Source organism: Lytechinus pictus, chromosome 15 (genome assembly GCF_037042905.1).
Source record: "Lytechinus pictus isolate F3 Inbred chromosome 15, Lp3.0, whole genome shotgun sequence".
NCBI classification, from domain to species: domain Eukaryota; kingdom Metazoa; phylum Echinodermata; class Echinoidea; order Temnopleuroida; family Toxopneustidae; genus Lytechinus; species Lytechinus pictus.
In genome coordinates this window covers 534,528-546,812 of record NC_087259.1, presented here as the reverse complement: position 1 = coordinate 546,812, position 12,285 = coordinate 534,528, and the positions used below count along the sequence as shown (strand labels likewise).

The 12,285-nt window shown below is 38.2% G+C and overlaps 1 protein-coding gene across 1 annotated transcript in view; it reads right to left on the bottom strand.

Moving 5' to 3' along the window:
* Window positions 1-7,453: 7,453 nt before the first annotated feature.
* LOC129278129 (centriolin-like) overlaps window positions 7,454-12,285 on the bottom strand; it is a 68,176-nt gene continuing 63,344 nt past the window's right edge. The window contains exon 9 of the mRNA XM_064110608.1: window positions 7,454-7,675. Coding sequence (XP_063966678.1) covers window positions 7,454-7,675 — 222 coding nt within the window. The remainder of the gene's footprint in view (window positions 7,676-12,285) is intronic.

Below are 12,285 nucleotides of genomic sequence, written 5' to 3'. Positions count from 1 at the left end.
CTAGTCTTCTTTGGTCCTATGATCGTCACCGTGAGAAGGGACTGAATTAGTTCGTTATTGGACATTTATATTTCACAAATTATATGCGCAGTTGATAGAAAATCAATGAAATAATGGATAATCGATGTGCAGTTTTTGTTTACCTTTGTTAATCTTAGTTCCATGTGTTTTATTTGGTGAAATGTCTGCATATTTTGATATAGAGGCAATATTGTGATTGATTGTTTACCATTTAAAATTCAATTTTCCCAAGTTTCTCCATAATATTCCAGATATACGTGGCACATAACATGTGTAGATCGTGTATCTTTCAATGTTATTGAGGTCCTTATGTGTGAGCGGTAGTTAGCGGATCGAATAATATCATATTTTATATCATAAAAATCGTCTGCTTCTCAAGTTTGCTGATCCATATATGAAGCAAATTGACTGAAAGGCACATACTGAAACAGGGGATCAGCCAACAAAAGTCAAGACCGGGAAACTGTTCCGTCTTTGAGTGATCAGATACCCTTGGTAGTCATGGTAATTGCTATTGTTACAACACCTGTATGTTCTCATTAAGATGCGCATAACCAGGTGACGGTGACTATCATTGGGTCAAAGAAATGCTCGCGTTAATCGTCCATCTCTTCATAGGTCCATGATAAACCGCACCCCCAATTTTTGACTCTTGGAAAAAGAAAAAAAAAATTGAGGAAACCAGAAATAGTGAAATCTGTGTAATATTCTATACATTTGAAGGAATATCTTCATGCATTCTCTGTGATACTGAAGCAATAAAATATACGAAAAGATATTATTTGTTCGATGCAAAGTGTTTTCACTTCGACAATTTTGACGCAATTATCTCGCTCATGCAATACACAGCGATAATGCCTGTACCGTACCGGTACGTGGTGCTGAGTCTACGGGCAGCTGCCGGCTGCCCCGAGCTCTGCCTCTGGTACGTCCAAAGTGATTCGTCCTGACGTATGAATTTTGCATAAATACTCATAAAACAGACTTATTACCTGTTGACGACAAATTGGGATTGTGTTTACTTAAGCAACTCAACACCATCACATGACCAAATAATTTGAGAACGGACTGTTGGCCGAGCGAGACGAGCAGTCACGTCTGCTTTTAACTTTTTTTTTCTGAGCATACATGGAGGGAGCGCATGCGCGTTGCTCGTGAGTCGCCGCAGCCAGGGGGGGGGGGATGGGAAGGGACGATCGGGCATTTCATCTTGCATTGATATTAAGTTTTTAAAAAAAATGAGAAAAATGATGTGATGTGGATGTGGATGAAATACAATTTTTTTAACAATTTTTTTAAAAATTGTTTTGTTGTCTTCTTGATATAGTTTTGTTAATGATATCGTATATTATTATTTTGTAATGATATCGTATATCATATTAAGGGAACATTGAATATTTATTTCATATGGGGTATTAAGATTATTCTTTCTTGGAGAATTGGTGGCCCTGAAAAGGGCCCGCCCATATAATTGTTCTCAATTATTTCTATATCCAATTCGAGTCGACGTTGTTCATATGAAATCAATATTTTACTTCAAATTAAAAAATCACTCAAATTCAATGTAAAATTATATTTTCATAAATGCACGAACAAAATATAAATCTTATCAACTGCAGATAAGGCCTAAAATCATTGCTTCCTTGACTTAATTGGCGACGTTCTCCATTGCTGCAAAAGCAATTAATACCGGTAGATGGCGCTTCAACACGTACAGTCTTCAAGTTTAGTTAGCTGCACATTAGAAAGGCCTCGAGCAAGATTTCTGTTTCTTTCTGGGATTTTTCTTATTTTTGGTTTGGAAAAGCGATAGTAGGCAGCTTTAAAATTTAGTGCCCTACTGTTCAGTATTAGAGGTATGACATTAGCTGTCAATTACACTAGCAGATCGGTCAAACAGAAGAGGGTAAAATCTTAACTACGTCTACGGTACTGCGCGACGCTCCGCCTTCAGTTTCCCTGTCGCTAGGCTGCGGCGCGCCCAGCGCCGGCCAGCCATGCCAGCAGGCACTGGCAGGCGCTACCGAGGAGCGCTCACCGAACATGGATTGGCCGTCCCGCGAACGCCATGACAAAAATCATTAAATTATGAAAAGAGAAAGACAGAGATGATGTAAAGTGAGTTTTATTTCATTCTTTTTACAAGTCCACGTTTCAAACATGTCACACATTCATTATATATGCTAAATTTTCGTCAAGTCAATCAAGTTTCTGAGGTCGGATTTCTCTGTGTTCGTGTATAAACCGCACCCCCCATTTTCGAGGTTTTCCCCGACGGAAAAAGGTGCGGTTAATACACCGGAAAATACGGTATGTGGTCAATTTTATGGTGAAGAAATATTGTATACTTCTTTCACTTTAAAAGTCACACCAGAAGGAGCTTGCTATTGACTTTTAAAAGGTATAGTTCACAAGGAATACTATATGAAATTATGAAGGAAGTTGCATTCCCATCGTGCAAAAAAAAATTACTATGAAATTGTTTTGTACATGCACTTACCAAGTACCTACAGTGATTGTTTGTAATTTTGTATCAGACAATTTTTGTTTGGTTTTCGAGGGGGGGGGGGGGGGGGGTAGGGGGTACTTTTCCCAACCTATTGCCTAAATCTGCAACATTTTTTAAGCTTAACATTGTGATGAAGGGGATTTCCAGGGTCCCTTTTTTAGTTTCTAGGATTCTTTTGAGCATTGCCTCGCTAAAAGTAAATTCCTGGTTTTTATACCTGTTAGTAGTGTGGATGTGTGATATAATTTTTTTTTTGGTTTACAAGTATAGATGAAAAGTGAAATTTGACGGTTCTGATCAATGTTGCATGGATCTACTAAAACTGTTTTTTTTCTTCTAATTTACAAATAGTTTAGTTTCAGTTTAGAAGCTGGAGTTTATTTTTTGTTGACAGCTTAAAAAAGAAATTAGCAAAGAAAATGATTAAAAAAATTATGAAGAGAATTGAAATCCGACAGATATGAACAAGCATTGCTTGCACTGACCAGAATAGAAATCAATAAAACTACATGGCTGCATGAGATTCGGGGGAGAGGTACGTGTAGCATAGGGGAGGAGACCCTTATTCATTTTGCCTTTTTTGAGGGGAGGGGAAGTTTGGAGAAGGATAAGGTTTAAAAAGTCATTATACAAGGCAAAAGCAATTTTGTGTCTCGCCCACTTATGAAAATGACCAGAAATATCGTGATTTGCGAGGGCACGCAAGAGAATTATATCGAAACTGCATTGTGAAATGACTGGGATGGAATAACACTTGTCATAAGAGCCTTACACGTAAACTTTAATGTTGACCTGAAAATGACCTTACCATGTGACCTCTGACTGCAGCATAACATGCAGGTCCCCCAAGTCCATCTACCATCCAAGTTTGGTTGAAAAGTGACTTACGGATGCGGAGTTACAATGTAGGTGTCATAAGAGAGTCTTGCATGTAAACTATAACGTTGACCTGAAAATGACCTTTGCCCTTACCATGTGACCTCTGACTGCAGCATAACATGCAGGTCCCCCAAGTCCATCTACCATCCAAGTTTGGTTGAAAAGTGACTTATGGTTGGGTAGTTAGGTGTCATAAGAGAGTCTTGCATGTAAACTTTAACGTTGACCTGAAAATGACCTTTGACCTTACCATGTGACCTCCGACTGCAGCATAACATGTAGGTCCCCCAAGTCCATCTACCATCCAAGTTTGGTTAAAATGCGACTTACGGTTGCAGAGTAAGGTGTCATAAGAGAGTCTTGCATGTACATGTAAACTTTAACGTTGACCTGAAAATGACCTTTGACATTATCATGTGACCTCCGACTGCAGCATAACATGCAGGTCCCCCCAAGTCCATCTACCATCCAAGTTTGGTTGAAAAGTGACTTTCGGTTGCGGAGTTAGGTGTCATGAGAGAGTCTTGCATGTAAACTTTAACGTTGACCTGAAAATGACCTTTGACCTTACCATGTGACCTCTGACTGCAGCATAACATGCAGGTCCCCCAAGTCCATCTACCATCCAAGTTTGGTTAAAATGCGACTTACGGTTGCGGAGTTAGGTATCATAAGAGAGCCTTGCATGTAAACTTTAACGTTGACCTGAAAATGACCTTTGACCTTACCATGTGACCTATGACTGCAGCATAACATGCAGGTCCCCCAAGTCCATCTACCATCCAAGTTTGGTTGAAAAGCGACTTACGGTTGCGGAGTTAGGTGTCATAAGAGAGTCTTGCATGTAAACTTTAACGTTGACCTGAAAATGACCTTTAACCTTACCATGTGACCTCCGACTGCAGCATGACATGCAGGTCCCCCAAGTCCATCTACCATCCAAGTTTGGTTGAAAATCGACTTACGGTTGTGGAGTTATGTGTCACTAAGTTTGTGACGGACGGACGACATTTGGATCCCTAAGTCTCGCCTTCACCTCCGGTGGGCGAGACAAAAACTGATGAATATATTATGGGTGTATAGTCAGATAAATCCATGTGTACAGTCAATGCAATATTAAATTACTATAGGAAAACATGTAGCTGCTATGACCCCCCCCCCCCCCCCCCCGAGTAAGTAAAACATACATTTCTTATCTTTTGATAATTAAAAATGTTATTATGAAACTTTTATGATTTTAAAAAGCCTTACATATATTTAAGTACCAAGAAAATTATGCCTTTGAAAATCATATAGCACTGGTAAATGTTAATGTGTATTGTCAGTTACCGACAAGTAATGATAAAAATGTTCAAATCAAAGAAAGGAATTAAGAAAAAGAATTTTTTTTTTCATAGAAATGTTCCTAGAAACTCGGGTATACTTCCACATCAAGCTCACTTTCATGTGAAGCCCTGCACAGAAGATACAATGCAATGATTCCACACATTTGACTTCCATGTGTTATCTCTATGGCAAATTAAGTGTAATGTCAGTTACCAGCATGGTTGTGGAAAAATTATCATAGCCCCCAAAATACAAAAATGAATTGTTTGATATTTTGACACATCTTAACCTAGTAACGGAGGTATATTTAAATATTCAAATTATTACTCTATCTACTCAGGGACATGAGATATTTCAATTTTAATGAACACCCTGAAATTGCATGTCCTTTTGCGTAATGTCAGTTACCGACATATTTTTGCTTGCTGATGCGTAAAAAAAATGTGGTTACATAGGAAAACTTAGTATCAGAGTATACAGCAAGGTTCACTTTATTAGCTCTATCAAAAGCAAACTCCCATCATTTGTTGTTTTAGAGATACACACAATGAAAGGTGTGAAAACATTGTGCCGTGTAATGTCAGTTACCGTGAAAATGCCCACCTGTGGTTTGAATGGGAAGGTAAATGATTTATATGAAAGAAAGAAAAACAAATATTCCCTCCTCTCCCTAAAAAAAAGGTGGAAGCCTATAGACTTCATACACATACAGTATGCCTTCCAATTCTTTCTTCCTGTTCTTTATTATCTATCCATAGCAGCCCAGCCGTGTTCTTAGTACTTTTTTTCCTTTTTTCCAATTCAGCTCCCCCAGCCTTTTAGCTCATTCTATTCTATACCCTCCTTTCCCTTAGTTTTTGCATACTTCTTTCCCTTTCCTGACCATCCTTTCCCGTTTCATCCTGCTGTACTCTGAACTAATTTCTCACTAATACAGTGTACTTATTAGTATTACAGGATGGTCTATATTTCTTTTAATTCATATTACAAAAATCTCAAAGTGAGAAAAAAAGTAATAAAGAGATAGGGGACTTGGGTTGGAAGATGCAGGAAAAGACGAAATTCTATCAACTTATTGAAAAATAAATTGAGAGTATGTTAAGTAAAAAAAAAAAAAAAAAATTTGGAAAAAAGAATCGGATTTGAACCAACACTAACGTATGGGAATCTATGACAGTTCGATACCTCAAAATGACAATACACTAATATGCCACATGCTACTGCTCCTCTGCAGACTGTGACAAATAGTGGATAATTGATTGCCATCATCTGTGGTGCTATCGCTTCGTCTCATTTTCGATACAGGTGGCTGAGAAAACAGCTGGAAATATGGCGATTGGGAGGTCGACGTTGAATTCCATGCCCAAACGATCTTCTGGGACTCTTGGCCGACAGGCCCGTATGCCGGAAAGCCACGGAAACGCGCTCGGTACAGAGCCTTTGATGCGCCAAAAACGACCCTCCAGATGCCCAAATGGGTGCGCAGGAGGCTGTGCAGAAGACCTAATTCCTTATGCTATTACTGTTCATATATGCACCTGTAACCCCCCACCTGCGTATACCACTGTGTAACCAATACTGGCTACTTTCGTTACCCTTTTCATTTGGCTATGCAGATAATAATAATAAAACCTATCTACATGTATGTATGTTAACCATAAAAAATTGTGAAGTCTTGGGCATCTTTTGAGACCGATGCCTAGGTATGCAGTAGAAAAATTATGTAACATTACGTAAGTGCATGTAAGACCAAAAATTGTTTAAAAACATGATTTTGAATACAAAGTCAATGTAAATTCTAATCTTATTTATAAAGACATCATTATTTTTTTACTTTCATCAGCTAAAATTAATTTTAGCATAAATATGCTTCAAAAGGTTCAGCTATAAATTTGGCAAAGAAACCCCAAAGAAAATCAAAAAGGTTTGAAAAACAATAAAATACATAAGAAATTCATTTCAATAGATAAGAAATTCATCTCAAACCAGAAATGTTTTAATTTGTAATTATTAGCAATGGTATAAAGAAAATATTGAAACCCAAAATTAGCTCTCTAGGAGCTTCTTATAGTGAATTAGAGCAAAAAGTACTCTTTAGTTAAATATCTGATTATTTTGGAAAATAATGACCATACAGCCCTGTAGACTACATCCCACACTATTACCATGCCAATTTTCATGGCGTTCGCGCAATCGGCAGCCGAGATCTCAAGGGGGTTGATTCAACATCCCCCCCCCGCCAGCTAACACCTAAAAAAAACCTGGCCTACCCGTCTTTGCTCATGAAATAATGTCAAGTATGATGATCGAAGCAAAGCAGTCAAACACCGGATTACAAAATAATCGATATGACTCAGGCTTAATTGAACAACTATTTTTTATGGAAATAGACATTTTAGCACCTTTTATTACATTGAGCTCCAAAAAAAAAAATAGTTCGATTTATGGAGCTTCAAAGAATTCTAAACAAGAATGCCTGATTCTATGTTATAGCTTGATTCTTGGGTGGTGAATAACCTGCCATATGAATACATCAAACACAATGTGACTTGGGCTCACTGAGTCTGAATACCAAGATGGTTGAATATTTCATTACCCTACATATCATTTCTCACTTTGTCAAATGAAAACAACCAGTTCATCTAATCTAAGTGGGTTATAGACGAATGGGTATAACCTGAATTGGCATTTAGACTAAATGGATGTAGACCAATCTACTTACATTTTGAGATGATTGAGTTTAGATTCCAGTGAGTTGCATCCCTGTTTAAGAGCACTTTCCTCCTGCATCAGTCCTTCAATACTCTCCTCCAGAGAATGTTTCTCAAAGAGGATGTGCTCTCTATCCTCCTTAGCTCTTCTCATCTCCTCTCTCATCAGCTCTGAATCAGTCCTCTGCCTTTGACCATCCTCCTTCAGTTTCTCCAATGATGCTCTCTCCTAAAACAGAAGAAAGAAAGAGGACTCAAGGGTGGTAGTACTACAGTAAATTACCATGACTGGTGACCTGTTTTAAGGTGCTAAATCTAGATTGATCACCAGGTTGAAAAATGATTTTGAGAATTAAAATTGTTAATATGCATCTGAATGCAACTTTAAAAGTCAAAATTTAAGTGGAGTGATAGGAATTTCATTTGGAAAAAATGGGTATGTTAATGGCACAAGAACAGGTCATCAGCCATGTTTAACTTATTCGCATCAGGTTGTTTGACCCTATAGAGCCCAGTTTTTTTTTTTTTTTTTTTTTTTTTTGGGGGGGGGGGTGGGGTCGTGCTAATTAGCACTCGAGGCATCTTCCCCTTCTTCGCCTTTTTTCTTCTTGTTCTTCTTCATCTTTTATCTCTTTTCATTTTCTTTTTTTTTCTTACTCTTCTTGTCTTCTTCATCATCAGCACCATGGGCATTTTATGTTATTGATCATTGCAATTGTCACTATACATCTATGTAACATTGTTTTTCATCCCAACTATGGAATCACTCAATTTAGGTTAAAAAATTATTTTGAGATTTTTATAGAAAATGAAAGTACAAGTCCTTTTTTATACATAATTAAAGTTACACATGTATAGGAAGAAATTTATCTAGTAAGTTTGTAGTGTCAAACTACCCTTTTTGAGGATACTCTAGATCCGGGCTCTAAATGCGGATGAATTAAATTGAATATTCGAGTAAATTGTCATTGGAATCGAACCGTAACAAGTTATAATTTCTGCTTAAATATAATAATGGAAATTATTGCATTAGGACCAGTATTAATGAAATTGTAGAGTCCTTGATTTGCAACTGTTATATTTGATCAGTTCCACAGAATTGTTAATAATTATGTTTTTGATTTGAAAGTGGAGCTATATTGTAAGAGGAATGCACGAATACCGGTGTTAGTTATTTTTAGTGATACGGCGGGCAACATCCACTTTATACGTCCATTGACACACTTGAAATAGCAGCCGACAAGACCGTTTGCCAGTGGGTGCTATACGTGTTGGCGTTGACATAGCCATGTTTTAGACGACTTAGAAATGGGCATGCTGACGTGGCTCTGTAAACGACGACATGTTTAAGGCATGGCATAATGGAGATGTCTAAGCTTATATACACCACCTAGGGGATCTGTTGTATACTAATAAAGAAATACATTCCACGCTAGTCACCGTCTCCCGACTCCGATTTGTTGACTCGAAAGGGGTGTTGGATCTGCGACATTCCAAAAGTTTCTGAGATACACTGTATGTGGGAATTTTTATGGTGATGCCAAACAAATTGTCGATAAAATGCACAAAACCCAGTGAAAATGGAGACTGTAGCAAAGCAAACAACAACTGAGCTCACTTAAAAATCAAATGCATGGTCAGCCAAACCATCGTATCTGCACTGACTTTGCACGTAATAGAGGAATATGATGCTTTGCTTGATCATGCGCATTGAAATCGTGTTCAGGGTTGTTGTATCCCCTATGTCGTTTTTGAGCAGGGAAATCTAAACCACTCAAACCAAAATTGAAAGCATGTAGCTCTTTTGCAATTTGTTCTCTTATTTTGGGTTTTGTGTGAAAATAAAGATCCAGGGTGCGACAAACCCACTTGCCTGGGGCAAGTGAAAATGACTTGCGGGCAAGCATTTCTCAAAGTAAATTGCCTGATCGTGCAAGTGGTTGTTATGAAAATAAAAAAAAATAAGATGACAATAAATTTCAATAACTTTTGGATAAATCACAATTATTGGCGAATTATCACTCATATAATGTCAAACCAGTACTGGAAACATGTAAAACCAGCGCGAACGTGCGCAAGCGTGTACAATACATGTTACCTCGTTTGAGTTTATTTTTTTTAATTCGCTGTACATGCTATATATTATATACAGAATCTACGATGGTGGATAAGATGTCGTCGTCCTTGTCGTGTTTTGACAGCGAAAATGTTGGTGTAGACTACCTGGGACTTCGGAATAAAAATAGCTATTCGTGCAGCAGAGAAGTTTGCGATTGACTGGCAGCCTGGCCCCAGGAGCAGTGGCGTAACAGGGGGGGGGGCAAGCTGTCCCCCCTGGCGGAGTTCACCGGGAAAATAAAAAAAAAAGGGAAAAAGAAAAAAAGGGGAGAAAGAAAGGGAAAAAAGAGGAAAGGGGGAAAAGCAAAGGGAAAGGAAAAGGGAAAAGAAAACTAAGAAAAAACATAAAAAGTGAAAACGGGAAAAGGAAGGAAAGAAGAACAGTTGGATTGTCATGAAAAGGTTATTTTTTTAAAATCTCCCTTGCTTCGCTCGCTCGGGACTTATATTAAGCTACTTCTTGCCACACGCGCCATACTGGGCCCCCTCGAGCATAGAGCTTCGCCGATGCTCGCGCATGCAAAATCATAACAAAAATCCTGTTTACCGTGGCGTACAGACCAAGAAAAAAGAGAGAAAAGGAAAGAGAGAAGGGTGAAATATTATATTATCTTCTTTAACATTACAGTATGTCAAAATCTATCACAAAATAGAATTTTTGTTATAAAAATGTCAAAATTTTTGCTCACTCGCATTTTTTTAACCTGATACACCATATTGCCCCTCAAAATGTTGCCTCATGATGCCATTGCCTGTTCCATGATTGCCTGTCCCCCCCCCCCTTTTGAGAAGCAAAAATATAAAAAATTGTAATGTAAAAATGCCATTAAACCAGAGGTGTGCCCCCTCTTTTGAAATTGAAGACCCTTTTTTTTTTTTTTGTGTACGAAATATACTTAATTTGTGGTTGAAACCTTTATTTTCTTAAATTTAAAAAAAAAGTTTTGCTTGTCAATTTTTTTCGGGTACGAAATATCCTTCATTTGTGGTTGAAAACATTTTTTTTTTTTGGGGGGGGGGGCTTGTCAAAATTTGCCCCCCTTTTGGAAAATCCTGGATCTGCCCCTGATAAGACCGGGAAATTTTTGGCTTTTGCCCCTCCTGGCCACCGACCCCTGTTACGCCCCTGCCAGGGAGCCCGGCCCGACCAGCATTGCAGCAAGATCCGAATGGATCAAACTAACGTTATAGATGTAACGCATTACACGTACATCTTGCCCAGAGCCAGGTCAAACATCGTTCGTATCACCAGCAATCAAGCGATTGAAGGTGATCTTTGTCCATGCCAAATTTTTTTCACTTTTTGCTCTTGCATTTCATTCTCTGCAAAAGTGAAGCAGTGCAAACTTTGATGATTTTTGTATAGGTCTAGATTTCTTAATTGAGTTGATAAATGTGACTCATGTCATGACTTACTTCACCACCACATTTACACCGCGTATGAATAGAAGATGAAGTAAGTCATGAGTCACATTATTCATCGACTCAATTAAGAAATCTAGACCTATACAAAAATCATCAAAATTTACACTGCTTCACTTTTGCAGAGAGTGAAATGCAAGAGCACAAAGTGAAAAAAAATTACCTTTGATCGCTTGATTGCTGGTAATACGAACGATGTTTGACTTGGCTTTGGGCAAGATGTACATGTAACACGTTACATCTGTAACGTTAGCTTGATCCATTCGGATCTTGCTGAAATGCTGGTCGGGCCGGGCTGCAAGTCAATCTTAAACTTCTCTGCTGCACGAATAGCTATTTTTATTCAGAAGTCCCAGGTAGTCTACACCAACGAATGCAGCAAAGGTTTAAATTTGTTCCAGCTCTTTACTTGAAAGAAATTTACTGGCCCTCTCTCCTTGGGTAAGACGTGCATGTAGCATACATGTATATTTGCTGGTGGTAAATCGTCATTTTTCGCTGTCAAAACACGACGAAGACGACGACATCTTATCAGCCATTGTAGATTCTGTATATAACGTATAGCATGTACAGCGAATAAAAAAAAAAAAAAAAAACGCGAACGAGGTAACATGCATTGTACACGCTTGTGCGCGTTTGCAGAAGTCCTTAACACACAGGGTGAATGGCAGAATTTCCAGTCAAATCAATGTTACGATTTCGCATATTATTATTTCAATTTTTAGTTCAGGAGCAGAATTCAGCGATGGCAACATGTCGAATGCATTCACACATAATGTTGTACATATTATCATGTCCAAGAATCGTGGTTGCATTTGCTGCCCCACGGAAAGTCACAATTTTAGCGACCATCCCACAGTCTAAAAGTACAATAATGACAGAACATAGTTATTCTATTTCCTGCATGTAAACCCAAATAATATAATGAAAACACAGAGATACAGTAATAAATATATTTATTTCCATATTTACTCAACTGAACAAATCATTTGTTTATGTCTTGACTACATTTATATTTTCCTGAGTTTCTGTGACAGCTTTCAAAGCAGGGGAAACAGGTTCTATTCTCAGCAGAGACATTTTTTGGCCTCACCAATGTTTCCAAAGGGTAGATACATGTAGCTCTCTTGATTGAACCCTAAAAGGACGGGGGGGGGGGGGGGGGGAGGGACGACGCTTCGCACGATATTTATGAAACGCAAAAAGATAGCGCCGCAAAATTGTATAACTTTTTTTTAAGCCTCGCGCAACTTTTGAGACCAAATTCGCGACATACGGGTATACAACCGCAATGTCACG